Source organism: Polypterus senegalus, chromosome 7 (genome assembly GCF_016835505.1).
Source record: "Polypterus senegalus isolate Bchr_013 chromosome 7, ASM1683550v1, whole genome shotgun sequence".
Classification (NCBI taxonomy): Eukaryota; Metazoa; Chordata; class Cladistia; order Polypteriformes; family Polypteridae; genus Polypterus; species Polypterus senegalus.
In genome coordinates this window covers 79431965-79449247 of record NC_053160.1, presented here as the reverse complement: position 1 = coordinate 79449247, position 17283 = coordinate 79431965, and the positions used below count along the sequence as shown (strand labels likewise).

Sequence of the window (17283 nt, the reverse complement as noted above, 5' to 3'; positions counted from 1 at the left end):
ACAGCTTCACCCACTTTCATCAAAAGCTCTGCAATAGAGGATGGGTGAGTGGACTAAGATGCCACACACAAAACTTGGTAAAATTAAGAATAGTCAGTCTCCTGACTGTTATGTTTGTCTGTATCATTTGTCATATGCTCTTTTAAGCTGATAATATACGCAGTTGTCATATTTCTATAATATCTGTGTTTATTAATAATTGTACTAGTTTATTTCTTAAAAACAGTGTGCTTCAGAGATACTGATATCAGCCTAATTGTCAGGAACCCCACCTACAGAGAAAGGTAAGCAATCCACCCTTGAATGAATCAGGCTTGTTTCAGAAAAACTTCTTTGTAAGCAAAAAATTTTAATTATATTACCCTGTCAGGTCAGATCAAGTAGGGAAGCATGCAATGGTACAGTGCGCTGCCATACCCACCATACAATGAAACAGCTCGGGATCCCGGTTGGCAACCCCCAGGCTAAGAAGCAGTTTAGTCCTACCCTCCGGAAAAGACCATCTATCTGTCACAGCCATCTGTTACATGGGCGTCCACTTGGCCTGGTCCAGCGGCTCGGGGCCTTATGCGACCCAGATCAACCTCGGGGAATTGCGCCACATGACCGCAGTGCTGTAACTGCCACTCCCTCACAATGCAGGTAAAGTGCCTCATTCTGGACTCCGCAAGCAACTGCTCATTCAACTCAAAGTCAAACCAGCAGTACCCAAGGATTCTCCAAAAACACAGTATCAAAGGAGTCCAGTATTTATCTCAGGTCACTGCATAGTGTTCATGTCTCTAAGCAATACAGCAAAACAGGAAGCACTAGGCATCTAAAGACTGGGACCTTCGTCCTTTTTCACAGATATCAGGAGCATCACACATCCCTTTCCAGTGACCTCATGACCCCCATGTTCTTCCAATCTGTCTACCGACTTCATAGGAAGAGGCACCAGAGACATGAATGTTGCTGCCGAGGGAAGGTAAACTCTCTACGAGGTTGACCCTCTCTCCGCAGACAGAGGATCATATCACATTAGGATCGGTCACCCCCCCAAGTCTGCAAGTTCCTACATACAATGTGTGCAAACTCATTAGAAACAGCCTGATCTTGGAATCTGGCCAGGTCCAGCCTCATTCTCCTAGTTGGTGCAAGACTATTAGTCCTAAGCTGAATCGTCACTGTAGCAAAAAGTCTGTGGTCAGAATTTCCAAACTGAGCACTTCTGTAGACCCTGCAGCTTTGCCAACAAGGCTGTGATCAGTTTCCTTCACTAAAAATAATTATGTGGGCAACTTAACACACATAGCTTTTTAAAAAGTGCATTACATACAACTAGATCATTAAAAAATATTCAAAGTTGACTTAGAATTGCTACAAAAGTCCGTATTGCCATCAGAGTCAAAAAATATAGTTGTCAGCTTCATCACATTCTGGGCTTGCAAAAAGGACTACTGGCTAGAAACTCCTTTAGTTTTCTTATTTGTTTTTAATCAAGTAATGTTTTCTATGCATATAGCCATCCATTTGGTACTTTGACACAATGCCTAAAACAATAAGTTGCAATAAAATAAATATTAAGGTCACTTTAAAGTGGGGGGGGGGTTAAAGGAGAGAAAAATAAACTGAGTTTAGCCTTTTCCTGGCTGTTTCTTGTGGCTTGCTACTCAGAATGACTTGCTCAGCCAGCTGTCAGTAGTGGACTGAACAGAGGACAGCTTTGGAAATGCTTCCCTTTTATAGGGTATACCTGCACAAGCTTTTGATGGATCTTATATTTACAGAACAATTGCCCGAATACAAACACTGCTATGATTTTTCCAGCTTAGACTGGCTATCTTCTGTTCTTGCTGTTGCAGTTGTTATACAACCAAATTGGCTCCTACATACCTACAGTAATCCATCATTTGCATTTATTTTAATAGCTATAAAGAAAGAATTTAACTAAAAAAAATTAAGTTTAAAATGTTCACATAATTACCAGAGAATGTATGTGTTTTTCAAGTGCATTACAGGGATAAAGTGTGAACTCTATCCCTTTGCTCTTGTCTTTGATGTCACTGTGTGCCAAAATAATCAAATTTTCATGAATAACTGCATTTTCAAATGACATCTTCATTTAAAGGCTGCAGTTGACTTTTTATTAGCCACTTTTATGTAACTGAATACTGCATCTCTTTAACAAAACAGAAAAGACATACACATATTCTGGAAAAAACATTGAAACACAGCAGACTAAACAATCTCTTACCAAAAAGTTTAACTGAAATCAGACTTCCTTAATCCAGTGAGTCAATCAAAGTGAGTCCTCCCATCAGCCTTCAAAAACCTGGCGTAGACACCAACTTCAAACATAGGTAAGCTTATCTATATGTGCGCATGTGCAAAAATCTGTGCAAGCTATAAATGGCTGCAAATGTAATACTAAAATTTCAACCAACAAAACCTTTATTGACAAGGAAACACATACAGCGGCAAGTCCTGTCCTCTATTTCTTTAAAGAAAAGCTTTCAGTGAACAGTTCCAAGTGTAAAGCGCTGTGAGGCCATGTTGTTACATTGTGTGCAACCTTTGTTTCTGTGAAAAAATGTCTTCCTTCTAAAAAGCAATTAAGTGGTCAAAGCAATCCCTCAACGGCCAAAAGGTGGTAAAGTGTCATGTCTTGACAAGAAAACAAAAATGTTCGTTCTTTTGAAAAGTGACAGGTTGCTTGCTGAAGTCATCATTCCCTAAATAATACAGTATAAAAAAAAAACACATAATTTAAATTGTATTATGTGCTATAACTAATCTGGAGATGATTTTAAGTATACGGGAGGATGTGCGTAGGTTATATGCAAAAATTATACCATTTCACATAACTCGAGAATCCATGGCATATGGTATCTGAAGGGGGCCCTGGACCCCAATCCCCTGCAGATGTACTTTGCCAGCTGAATTGCTCAGGTGCAGGCTCCAATTATTTTAGTATTTGGACAATTATACTCTCACAACAAAGCAGTATTTTCATTATTTTGTGGTTACTCATTTTCTGGTCTGGAGAGGTAAACAGAAAAGTAAGACGAAGACAGACACATCTTTGTTGTTTCGTTCAAATAGTTTCATTACAGTAATAAAAAAGGAAGTCATTCCTTCAGACAATAGCTAACCAAACCTTCCACACTAAAATATGCATATACCCACTAAAAAGATGTAGACAACCGAGTTTAAAGGCAATTAAAAGACCATTAGCAATCTTAAAATAGTTTTTACTGTAGGTCTTATGCGACTTAAGAGGCAACATATATAGCAAAGGTCATAAATAGATTTGACCTGGATCCAAATTCTCACAGCAAATACTCCTTGGGCCAGGCTATAATTTACAGTTTTACAAACACACACACACACACACACACACACACACACACACACACACACACACACACACACACACTCTTATTTACTCCTGGGCACACAATTATTCACAAACTCATTCATATCAAATGCATATTGAGTCTGTTCGAAACTAAAAAAATTCTAATGAAGATAAGGAATCTTCAAGCATAGGAATTCAGTTTGGTGGTGTTGTCATTCCATATGAGCAAGCTCAAATCACTTAAACTGATATTTTTTCTAATGAAATCCACAGTGGTTGTATCTAAGCACATAACTTTTACTGATTACCGTCAAAATTCTTCTTGCAAGTGTGCTACCAGAAAGTGTTAGCTTTTAAAAATGTCTCTGTCAAAATATCTTCATAGAAACATTGGTAAGGTGAATTAGTACTTCAATATACAATTGACTGAAAAGTAGGTATTTATAGTGCTACCTTTCCAAAAACAAAATGGTCAGTGGATCTGTCTGTTCTGCCATAAAACAGATGTTATTATAAAAGAATACTTTACTAAGCACAATAAATCAATTACTAATGCTCCAGTATTACAAGAGTCCATCAGAGGCATTTTATTTGAGCTTTTATAGGTTTGTATGGGCTTGAACAGTGCCCGAGTACCTGCCCAATTTGATTGAGGTGTTGACCGAGTCATTTTGTGACTTGTTTTTGAAGGAGAGCTCCCACCGGTCATGCAGCCTCTAATTACTGACTTTAAATTCAAAGTTGCAAATGTGGAGTGGTTATTTAATTATTTTGCTGTAAATTTTAAAGCATTGATTCTGAATTTGAAGTGGCAAGATTTAAGTGAATTATTTACTTTCATTGTGGATATTTCCAGAAATGTATGTACTTTGTTAACTTAAATTCAGCACCTGCCAATGTCAAATTGACTGCACTGGTGAATATGATACAGTCTGTTTCTTTTGTTTCAAGTGTCACACACGTGTGCATGGGAGGCAGCTGAAGGGCTTAGAGAGGACTGATGATACATCTGCCCGGGGGGGCGGGGTACGCTAACGCTCTTTCTGAGTTCTCTACAGGTCTTTCCCGGGAAATCCCACCAGGAGCCGACACCTCGAAGCGGGACACATCACTTCCGGCCCGGCCCCGAGGACGACATCACTTCCGCCCTCTGTCCTATAAAGCCTCCTGCCTTTGCTCTGGCAGGCAGTTCTGTTTTGGACTCTGTGGAGTAAACTTGATTATGATAAAACGATTACTTTTGCAGCCAGGAAACCAGATTAAACGGGTGGCTGCCCCAAACCTTGCCAGCCTCAAGTCTCTTCTTCTTACACAAGAAAACATTTATGTTCAACCAAATTTACTTCAAACTGTGCATCTAACATAAGAAACCTGCAGATACCTGAAAACAGATGCAAAAGAACAAAATCTTGTTTGTAGAGAAAAAAAAAATACCATTCTGTTCTCACACAAGAGGTTCAGAGATTGAATAAGTGCTAGGTCTGCTCTGATTAATTGGTACTTGTATGAGTGGTTGTATGCGATTTGGGTTGCATTTGTACATTTATATTTATTTTTATGCCAGCAGCACTGCATGCACAATTCTTCCCCTAATTCACAATATTTCCTGTTGTTAGATCGGTTCACTGTCAGAACATAGTCATGCCACACATAAATCACTCCTGGAGTTGCTTGATACCACAGCGAGACAATAGTTTCTAAAAGGTCTTGGTCAGGTTGTTTTGCTCCTTGCTAGAGTTCTACTGGCATGTTTATATCTACATCAACAAACTAGTTTACGGGAAGTTCAAAGCAATTAATCCAAATGGGCTGAGTGCAAAAACACCTTTAAACTGGTCTAAGCCAATCCAGAAAATGGATGGAAGGATGTTTGTGTTACAATGTTGCTATAATGACCTTAAGGAATTGTGCGCAAATCTTCTTAAGGCTCAAGAAACAAATGTCTAGTACCAGATTTAAACATCAGTAGAGATAACTGAGCAACCACTTAATTATAAACAAAAAGTAGTTTGAGACAAGTAATTCTACTACTCAGTGTTAAATAAAGAAATGCCAGATAGAGAAAATATCTGTAGGTTTAATTTTAAAAACAAACTAAATGATTAAAATGGACCAAAATTAAGTTTAGCTAACAATATTGACAAATTAATGATTCAAAAAAATATCTTACCGAACTTTGTCCATGTGAGGTTTTGATGGGGTACAGATCAAGGAATTCAGACCATTATCACTGTCGGAGGACTCTCCATAGTTCTTTGATATCCACTCTCTTAAGGGTCTTGCAAAAATAAAAGCCGCAAAAAAAAAAAAAAAGAGAAGACAACAAAGTAAGATTTTACATATTTGTACAAAGCACATGGAATAAAAGAAAAAAAGTATCCATAGACTCTTTGAGTACTTTATTTGCTAGATTCCGTTTGTCAATGATGACCAAATATTTCCCCTTACAGAATGATTTAAAAACTAAAAGTCTGCTATATAAATTATACATTACAAAAAACAAATCAAAAAGTTCTTGTAGTTAGAGATTTTAAGCAAACTATAAGAATGTCTAAAATGTAAAATTACAGCTTTCGATGTTCTGTAAAATGAGCAAAAAGGCAGTAATATTTACATTAGCCTTAAGTGATAAATTTGTAGAAAACAGACGACCTGTGCTTTATATTAAAGGCTACAACATACTTAAATGTCTTCCAGTAGTATCAGGACAGCAGAGGCTAACAACAGAAATTACCAAATTCGCCTTGCATTTCAGAGCAGAGAAAAGGATCTCTCCTAAGATACAACTGCACAGCAGGCATTAATAAGCATGATGAGGTCTAAGGAAGCTTTCACTTTGCCAAATCTATTAGGACCTTTAAAATAGAACAGACATTAAATATGAAAGCTTAGGAGGTGGAATATTATGTTTTGATATGGAGCTGTTATGTCTAGGCAAATAAAAATTTAGCAAAAAAGGTTACTTTGTTGTTGAGAAAAATGCACATGGCAGAGATCAACCTACCTAATGAAAGGAATTGCCATGAAAAACTTGTTTGGTGCAAGCCCAAGTTTGGATTTTGGAGTCATGTCATTCCGATGACAAGGAAGCTTTTCTATTGAGAACCATTCTATATTCTAATAATAAATAAAAATTAATTAAAAATAGAACACACCCATGTGCACAATGAAAACAAAAACATTATCTGTTAGACTCACATACCCTGATTTCTCTTCTTGTTTTAGGGTTAAATCTTGTATCCTTTGGAACCCCTGGGATTATATATAAACGAGCTAACTGATCATTGATCTTTAATTCAATGTAAGTATCCTTGCATATACGGTCTTTAATGTCAAAACCAGTCTCCTCCAAGACCTTAAATAAACAAATGAATGAATTATTCAATCAATCCAGATTCTCAAAATTTTTTGGTTGTTACAAGTCGGACATAAAAAGGACATGTGCATTACATATTTTACTTTAGAGTCTTTGTTCAACAAGTATTCATTAGATACAGTTAATACATACAAGGTTAACATGGAAATTAATAAAAAAAAATATATATATTTTAGTGTGCTTTATCATCCTTGCTTTATGCAAATTACTTCTATAACCTGACAAAGAAAACAAACACTTCAAAAAAAAAAAAAAAAAAAAACGTTAAAACTTTCAGTTTGTGATTTAAGCCGTTTATTTATGTGGAAAACATTTAATAAACAATATCATTTTTTTTTAAACCAAGGTTATGATGCATACAGTTGATCATGAATAAAACATTACTGCTGTACATCAATTCTTGCTTTTCCTACTGACTGACATTGGGTTTTGCTTGTCATCATTGTAAAACACAATTTTAAAGGAAACTATTATTTTGAATTTAAAATTAGCAATTTGTAGGAATAATGGGATTTTTTTTTGTATAAATGTAATTTCCCCTGTAAACCAACTGAACTAAACTCAGCTTCAGTTGTGAAATTTTACTAGAATTTGTTAATGGGCATATATTGCCAGTGGTATGTTCATATGGGATTGCAGAGAAATAGCATTATTATTTGATAGTTATGCTTTTGATTTGTTTATGTTGTTCACTGGTGTATTTGTTTTCTTGTTTTTGTCAGTAATATACTTAAGCAGAACTGCTGTTAAGAAGGTGGGTTTTCAGAAGAAAAAAGAACTTTTACTGCAGTTTACTGCAGTTAAGATTGCCAAATGTGTAGGCCATGCAGCTCAGCAAAATCCTAGTTTTAATATTAAAAAGGGCACGCACATCTTAAATATATTGGTTTTGGACTCTTCCCTCTTTTCGTGTTAAATAAGTGCACACTGTCTGATGACTGCTCCACTTGCCAGAAAGCTGCACCCTGGAAGAGTGCCACCTGTGAACTGAGCTTGGAGTAAAGGTTTTCTCATACTTCACCTCCAACGCCTGAAACAATTAGGAGTATTTTTTAGCAGAATAAATGTTCTGAGTGAACTCATTTGTGTGTTTGTTGCACAAAACTTTAAAGATATTGCTTTTTTGATGGATCATTAATGCACACATTTTTTTAACCTACTGAGTACGATTACTTAATAGGTTGCTTTTGAAAGAGTGAAAAATTTCCAATGTACACCCTATGGATATTTTTTATAAATAATGATTGTTTACATGTGATGAAGACATGCCAGTTAGGTGGATTGGCGATTCTAAATTGGCCCTAGTGTGTACTTGGTGTGTGGCCAGCAAAGAGAATTTTTAAATAATCCTCGTTCAGCAGACATTGCAGCCTTAATTTGTTTAATAGCCTCTCTTGCTACCATGCCTTGCTTCAATCTGAAATATTTTGTGGTAGGGTTAATGCTATAGGTAAAAGGTACAAGAAAAAAAAAAAGCAAGACTTTTCACTGTATCAGAAATGTATATTACGCTAACTCCTTTGTGTAATATACTTCTCCTTTACTTGCCTCTCGTGCAGCACAGTCATGTGGAGCCTCATCTTCATTGACTTTTCCTTTTGGAAAACCCCAGCCAGACTTGGCAAGATAACCCTGAACAAGCAAAACCTAGAAAAACAAATAATTTGATTTAGAATATGGTACACACTTGCAACCAAATGTTTAAATTACATGTACAGCGTCGAAAAATGCATGTTGTATTTGAAAGCATATACAAAAGCTTACTTACATTCTCAAGTGTTTCATCAAGAATAATTGCACCAAATGTGGGAACTCCCATTTTGTACTCCTTCCACTGCTCTAAAACTGTCTGAACATCTTCTCCTTGAGGCAGTAAAAATGGACAGTGGTTAAATAGTAAAAGAAACCCTTGTTAAGGGGAAACAACTGGAAGCAAATGAGAACACAATATGATAAACATTCTGTAATATAAAAAGGATCACAAATCAAAATCATTTCAACTATCGGCATTCATTTCAGGCTGGTTTCAATTCCTTAATTATAATGGAACACATCCCTTTGGATTGGTGCATTAGCTGATATAATCTTATACTTTACAATAAATTTTCAGTAATGCCCAAAAACTATACTAACCACTCCCGAAATGTGCATGTCTATGACAGCTGTACAATTAGGGGTTCACATCCAAGAATTCTTAAGGTTTGAGTCTAAACTTCAACATACAATTCAAACTGAGCCTGTAAGTCTTTCAGGGGCAAACTGAGCTACAATAAAATTCAATGTTTTAAGGAATGATGCAGCATAATACATTCTTGAAAAATCTACTACGGAGAATATATTATACCTCAAAGCATTTAATTAATATAAAAATGTCATTCTGCAGCTGAAAAATGTTGGTCACTTAATGCTATGAATCTGTAATGCAAGTGTGTAGATGGAGGAGCAGCGAGAGGATATCAGAAACAACTCAGTTGTAGTAACTGTGATGGAATGAGAATTACTGACCACATTTAAGGGACATGGAGTAGTGTGCATAACAGTCCCACATGGGAGGTAACGGAGAGGACAGTTATAAATTTCCTTACTCAGAAAGGAAAAGCAAGTCATCATTAGGCCAGGTTTAAACTTCATGTGAGCCCTTACTCACCACAAATTAAGAATTTGTTTTGTTTCTTTCATAAGTCACCAGTAGACTGGAATTTATAAGCTTAGACTACCATTATTAGACTATTATTGTTTTCTTCTGTCATCTTTAAACACTAATTTCACCATCACGGAAGAAGGTTAAAGGTTCACAATTTAGCAAAAGAAAATCTACTAGGCTGACCATTTGTAATTTTTTAATTGTCTTATCACTCAATTTGATATCGGTAGGAGTTATTTTAAATTAAAATTCTATGTTAAGGGGTTTTCTAATCCACAACATACAAGTACATTTATTCCTGTATATTGAATGTATTTTACTAAGAAATGTTAAGTTTGCTATCACACTAATATATCTACTGTACATTTAGTAGACATTTGTTTTTTGTGTGCAAGCAGGTAAGTATTTCTTTCAAATGTTGAAATCCTTGGTGCCTCATTTGCTTAATTTCAAAGCTTTTCTTACAAGGCAGCGAATTCTATAAAAATATCAATCTATCCAGAACATAGACAACACTTTCATTAATCCTAAAACTTAACAATATCATTTACTTATGTGCAATGGGTATATACAGTATTTTTTAAGTTATTGCAAATTTCTATTTAGTCTGATAAAGAACAGAAAATGTGTTTGTTTTTTTTCTAACACACAAAGTATATATAAAGTGGAAATTACACATCATATTTGTATAGTAAATACTTGTCAAACTACAATTTCTATATCAGTCAATGTATAACAACTTAAATACAAGTGAAACATTTTACCATGAAGTTAAAAAAAATAGACTTCTGTCACTTTCTTATTATATAATACAAAGAACTGACAGGGCAACTAATGAGAGATGGAAATGCTATATGAGGCCAAATGCAGTTTGAAACTGGCATAAAAGCATTAGAGACAAGGGTGAAAATACGGTTTGACATGGCTTTATACATTACAGAGCAACTGCAGGGACAGAACTGACCAATCAGCAAACTGCATTTTCCACTGGTACCCACATGTTTAGGTGTGCTGCCCCGGTCCTACATGATTTGTTAAGTTCAATCAAAGTCCAAAGCAGTCATGTCTTGGTTTTAACAGATTTAACTGTTAGTAGATGCAGAAAAAAAAAACAACTTACTTCAGAAGTACAGTGCCCTCAATAAAGTTAGGGACAAAGACACATTTTTTCCTTGATTTAGCCCTCTGCTCCATAGTTTAAAATTACAAATCAAAATGACTGGGACATGATTAAAGTACACATTGCAGACTTCCATTTATTAAGGGTATCTGCATACATTTCGGTCACACCACGTATAATTTATAATACTTTTTATCCACAGTCTTGTTAGGGACTATGTGCTTGTTAGTGTTATCCTACTATGTAAAAAAAGGTGGGTAAATATTTTCTTAAGAGTGCATGCTGCAATCACAGCATGTATTGAGGAAGGATGCCATTTTGACCCCTTTTGTTTAGTTAACACCATGCTTTAAATTTCAAGACACCTGCAAAACAATACTACTCAGGACAAAAAAGATAAACCTGTCTTACACTAGCCCTTGAACAGATTACCACAAATGTAAAATTTTTTTTTTTTAAAACATCACAGAAAAAGTATACAGTATTGTTATTCATACTGTAGAGATGTTGGTACATGAAAAACAAAAAATAATTGAAATCCTGAAATTAGATACTCCTTCATAAGTTCCAACAACTCCAAAGTTAAGAAAAATCACCTTTGTTAAATGTTTTTGGTCTTATTAATCGCTGTTGGGGTAAGAAAAAAAAATATGATTTTTTTTTCTTTTAAAGCATCCATCATCTACATCAGTGTTTCCCAAACTCTGTCCTGGGGACCCCCTGTGGCTGCAGGTTTTTGTTCCAACCAGATTCCTAATCAATGACAACACCTGATAACTTTGATCTCATTTAATTAGTGGTTCTGTTTTTTTTCTTTTATTCGATATTCAGAAAAGCATAGCAGCATGATTTTTACATTTATAAGACATTTATAAATATTTCTGCTTTTGCTATAGATTTAAATGCTTAACTCTTTTGTTGATTTCATTATATTTTGTTCTGTGTACAGCTTTTCCCCTTTGTTGTATATTAATAATGACAATGTAAAAACGAGCAGATCACACACACTAAATAATCAAAGGCTGCAAGTACTTTAGCGTCAGACCCACTTTTAGAAAAACAATTATAACACCTTGAAAAGTAGAATGAAAATCAAGATGAAAATACTGTTAAAGAAAAAAAATACACTATTCCTATATAACTGCTTGGTACATTTTAATTTTTTTCTTTTTAGCAAACTTAGTTTTCTAATTTTTATATTGTCCCCTAAACACTGAACTTGGGAAATATCAGTTCACTCAATTAGCCCAGGAGTTCAATTAAAAACATAAGCTGGTTGGAACAAAAACCTGCAGCCACAGGGGATTCCCAGGACTGAGTTTGGGAAACAATGATCTACATGATAATGATCTACCAAAAGCGGTGTCACACACGTGTGAATAGGAGGACGTTGTGTGGACCAAGTAATGGTAATTCCACGCCAGGCCAGGGAGGGCGGGGTGCAATAAACCTTCTCTTGCTATCTCTGCAGACCAGCCGCAGGAAAGCCTATCTGAATCAGGAACATCACTTCCAGTTCCGGCGCCCAGAAGAACGTCACTTCCAGTTCCGGCGCCCAGAAGATTGTTACTTCCTGTCCCGACTCCCAGACTGATGTCAGAGAGACATCACTTCCTGTTAATATGTCACTTCCTGTTTGATCATTAAAAACCGCCATCTTTTCAACCCTTGAGCAGTTCTATTTTGGACTCCGTACTGATTACATCAGTGCTGAAACTTAAAAGACTCCTTTGCAGCTAGGAATATTATATGGGTGGCTGCCCCAAACCTTTTATACGTGTGTCGAGTGGCTTCATTTTACAGTGGCGTAGCCGCAGGATGATAACCTCCAGGAGAGAAAGGAGGATAAACCTCAACCTAGGCTCGACACACACTCTTATACCAACAACCTGTCAGATGGGTAAGTACCGCTCCCAAGTTGCCGAGTGGGCGTCAGTTGGGGCGTGTTGGAGAAAGCTTGAGTATGCTTCGACCCATCATCCTTTTAAAGGTCTGGGGAAAAATAGTCCCGGGAACCACAGACTAGAGCCAAGTGCGTCAGGGGACGCCTTGGGTTCTTATTTTGGCCACCTGGGTGTGGGGACTGCCTCATCATATCCCACAAAGAGCAAGCCCTTTAAAAGGTGGGGAAAACCCAGGCTGGCAGGTGAAAGACATAATGGCCTGGACCTATAACCCAGCTAAGGCAACCAGGAAACAGGCCGTGGCTTTATGGGCTAAGGTGGTTGGGAGGCTAAAACCCCATAAAAAGTCAAGCCACCAAATAGCGGAGCAGGTGGCCTGCGCTTTGTTGCTCCGAAGCCTACCCGGAAAAATCGCCCAGCCGGCCTGGGAATATACTAATATTGTCTCATTAATTGAGATGATAGACCGCATAAAGGCAGAAACCGCCTTAGGAAGGTCAGAATGGAACTCGGGTGAACCCGGGCGTGCTTGCGTCCCTAACACAGAGTCCCGCAGCTGTAATCCGAAGCATATTCGAGTGGAATCTGATACGCGCCGGCAGGCCCTGCGAAGCAACAAAGGGGTCTGCGGAGTAATGTGGGAGGAGGCACGGTGCGCTCTCGCTAATCCACTGGCTTGTGCGCATACGGAAGAAGTACTAGTGAATGGTATTAAAGTAATCGCTTTAAATTTATATATATAGCATCCGGAAAGTATTCACAGCGCGAGTGCATCCGGAAAGTATTCACAGCGCATCACTTTTTCCACATTTTGTTATGTTACAGCCTTATTCCAAAATGGATTAAATTCATTTTTTTCCCTCAGAATTCTACACAGAACACCCCATAACAACAACGTGAAAAAAGTTTACTTGAGGTTTTTGCAAATATATTAAAAATAAAAAAAACTGAGAAATCACATGTACATAAGTATTCTCAGCCTTTGCTCAATACTTTGTCGATGCACCTTTGGCAGCAATTACAGCCTCAAGTCTTTTTGAATATGATGCCACAAGCTTGGCACACCTATCCTTGGCCAGTTTCGCCTATTCCTCTTTGCAGCACCTCAAGCGTCATCAGTTTGGATAGGAAGCGTCGGTACACAGCCATTTTAAGATCTCTCGAAAGATGTTCAATCGGATTCAAGTCTGGGCTCTGGCTGGGCCACTCAAGGATATTCACAGAGTTGTCCTGAAGCCACTCCTTTGATATCTTGGCTGTGTGCTTAGGGCCGTTGTCCTGCTGAAAGCTGAACCCTCGCCCCAGTCTGAGGTCAAGAGCGCTCTAGAGCAGGTTTTCATCCAGGATGTCTCTGTACATTGCTGCAGTCCTCTTTCCCTTCATCCTGACTAGTCTCCCAGTTCCTGCCGCTGAAAATCATCCCCACAGCATGATGCTGCCACCACCATGCTTCACCGTAGGGATGGTATTGGCCTGGTGAAGAGCGGTGCCTGGTTTCCTCCAAACGTGATGCCTGGCATTCACACCAAAGAGTTCAATCCTTGTCTCACCAGACCAGGGAATTTTGTTTCTCATGGTCTGAGAGTCCTTCAGGTGCCTTTTGGCAAACACCAAGTGGGCTGCCATGTGCCTTTTACTAAGGAGTGGCTTCCATCTGGCCACTCTACCATACAGGCCTGATTGGTGGATTGCTGAAGAGATGGTTGTCCTTCTGGAAGGTTCTCCTCTCTCTATAGAGGACCTCTGGAGCTCTGACAGTGACCATTGGGTTATTGGTCACCTCCCTGACTAAGGCCCTTCTTCCCCGATCACTCAGTGTAGATGGCCTGCCAGCTCTAGAAAGAGTCCTGGTGGTTTCGAACTTCTTCCACTTACGGATGATGGAGGCCACTGTGCTCATTGGGACCTTCAAAGCAGCAGAAATTTTTCTGTAACCTTCCCCAGATTTGTGCCTCGAGACAATCCTGTCTACAGACAATTCCTTTGACTTGATGCTTAGTTTGTGCTCTGACATGAACTGTCAACTGTGGGATCTTATATAGACAGGTGTGTGCCTTTCCAAATCGTGTCTAATCAGCTGAATTTACCACTGGTGGAGTCCAATTAAGCTGCAGAAACATCTCAAGGATGATCAGGGGAAACAGGATGCACCTGAGCTCAATTTTGAGCTTCATGGCAAAGGCTGTGAATAGTTATGTATATGTGATTTTTCAATTTTTTTTATTTTTAATAAATTTGCAAAAACTTTCAGTAAACTTTTTTCACGTTGTCATTATAGGGCAGTGTGTGTAGAATTCTGAGGAAAAAATTAATTTAATCCATTTGGGAATAAGGCTGTAACATAACAAAATGAGGAAAAAGTGGTGCGTTGTGAATACTTTCCGGATGCACAGTGTGTGTGTGTATATACAGTGGGTACGGAAAGTATTCAGACCCCCTTCAATTTTTCACTCTTTGTTATATTGCAGCCATTTGCTAAAATCATTTAAATTAATTTTTTGTCTCATTAATGTACACACAGTACCCCATATTGACAGACAAAAAAAAGAATTTTTGAAATTGTTGCAGATTTATTAAAAAAGAAAAACTGAAATATCACATGGTCCTAAGTACTCAGACCCTTTGCTGTGACACTCATATTTAACTTTCCATTTCTTCTGATCATCCTTGAGATCACCTTCATTTGAGTCCAGCTGTGTTCGATTATACTGATTGGACTTGATTAGGAAAGCCACACACCTGTCTATATAAGACCTTACAGCTCACAATGCATGTCAGAGCAAATGAGAATCATGAGGTCAAAGGAACTGCCTGAAGAGCTCAGAGACAGAATTGTGGCAAGGCACAGATCTGGCCAAGGTTACAAAAAAATTTCAGCTGCACTAAAGGTTCCCAAGAGCACAGTGGCCTCCATAATCCTTAAATGGAAGACGTTTGGGACGACCAGAACCCTTCCTGGGGCTGGCCTTCCAGCCAAGTTGAGCTACCGGGGGAGAAGAGCCTTGGTGAGAGAGGTGAAGAAGAACCAAAGATCACTTTGGCTGAGCTCCAGAGATGCAGTCAGGAGATGGGAGAAAGTTGTAGAAAGTCAACCATCACTGCAGCCCTCCACCAGTCAGGGCTTTATGGCAGAGTGGCCTGTCAGAAGCCTCTCCTCAGTGCAAGACACATGACAGCCCGCATGGAGTTTGCTAAGACACCTGAAGGACTCGGAGATGGGGAGAAATAAGATTCTCTGGTCTGATGAGACCAAGATAGAACTTTTTGGCCTTAATTCTAAGTGGCATGTGTGGAGACAACCAGGCACTGCTCATCATCGCTTGTCCAATACAGTCCCCACAGTGAAGCATGGCTGTGGGGGTATTTTCAGCTGCAGGGACAGGACGACTGGTTGCAATCGAGGGAATGATGAATGCAGCCAAGTAAAGGGATATCCTGGACAAAAACCTTCTCCAGAGTGCTAAGGACCTCAGACTGGGCCAAAGGTTTACCTTCCAACAAGACAATGACCCTAAGCACACAGCTAAAATAACGAAGGAGTGGTTTCACAACAACTCTGTGACTGTTCTTGAATGGCCCAGCCAGAGCCCTGACTTAAACCCAATTGAGCATCTCTGGAGAGACCTAAAAATGACTGTCCACCAACGTTTACCCTCCAACCTGACAGAACTGGAGAGGATCTGCAAGGAGGAATGGCAGAGGATCCCCAAATCCAGGTGTGAAAAACTTGTTGCATCTTTCCCAAGAAGACTCATGGCTGTATTAGCTCAAAAGGGTGCTTCTACTAAATACTGAGCAAAGGGTCTGAATACTTAGGACCATGTGATATTTCAGTTTTTCTTTTTTAATAAATCTGCAACAATTTCAAAAATTATTTTTTTGTCTGTCAATATGGGGTGCTGTGTGTACATTGAGGGAAAAAATTAATTTAAATGATTTTAGCAAACTGCTGCAATATAACAAAGAGTGGAAAATTAAAGGGGGTCTGAATACTTTCCGTACCCACTGTATACACTGTACTAGCTGAAATACCTGCCGTTCCCCAAGAGGAAAATAAAGTTTTTTTTTAAATTTAAATTGAGAAAAATTAATTAAAAAACAAAACTTGACAGATTAATTTTTGTTTTATGGTATAGTAATAAGTTTTTACATGCATAATTTTTGACGACCAAAAAAAGTCAATTAATTTAAATATTATTAATAGGTTGATTTAATTCTATTGCCACTACAACATTGTTACAATAAGAATAATGCAAGATGAAAATATAGTTAACAAAAACTACTATTAAACAACAAACAGTACTACAGATTTTTCATGATAAAACTGTCAGATGCTTTTACGGAGTACGCCAGAAACATTCCGAGCGTCAACTGGATGATAAACATACAATACTGCAAAATTGTTATAGTCTGCATTATATGTAAGACTGTGGTTAATTGTTGGAGAGGTGTTCATTGGAAGGTTCTTTGTGGAATAAAAACTCCCTTATTGTATTTATATTCTTACTAGCAAAATACCCGCGCTTCGCAGTGGAGAAGTAGTGTGTTAAAGAAGCAATGAAAAGAAAAGGAAACATTTTGAAAATAACGTAACCTGATTGTCAATGTAATTGTTTTGTCACTGTTGTGAGTGATGAGTGTTGTTGTCATATATATATATACACATATATATACATACACACATATATATATATACACACATATATATATATACACACATATATATACATATACATATATATATATATATATATATATATATATATATATATATATATATATATATATATATACATATATATATATATATATATATATATATATATATATATATATATATATATATACATACATATATATATATCTATACATATACACATATATACATACATATCTACA

At 37.5% G+C, this 17283-nt stretch overlaps 1 protein-coding gene across 2 annotated transcripts in view; it reads right to left on the bottom strand.

The window, feature by feature from the left end:
* dcp2 (decapping mRNA 2) overlaps nt 1–17283 on the bottom strand; it is a 57065-nt gene that overhangs the window by 24697 nt on the left and 15085 nt on the right. For both annotated transcript variants that reach the window (XM_039758931.1, XM_039758930.1), the window contains exons 3-7: nt 8485–8612; nt 8265–8363; nt 6543–6695; nt 6345–6457; nt 5511–5618 (exon numbers count right to left, since the gene is read on the bottom strand). In XM_039758931.1, the coding sequence (XP_039614865.1) occupies nt 5511–5618; nt 6345–6457; nt 6543–6695; nt 8265–8363; nt 8485–8612 (601 nt within the window). The remainder of the gene's footprint in view (nt 1–5510; nt 5619–6344; nt 6458–6542; nt 6696–8264; nt 8364–8484; nt 8613–17283) is intronic.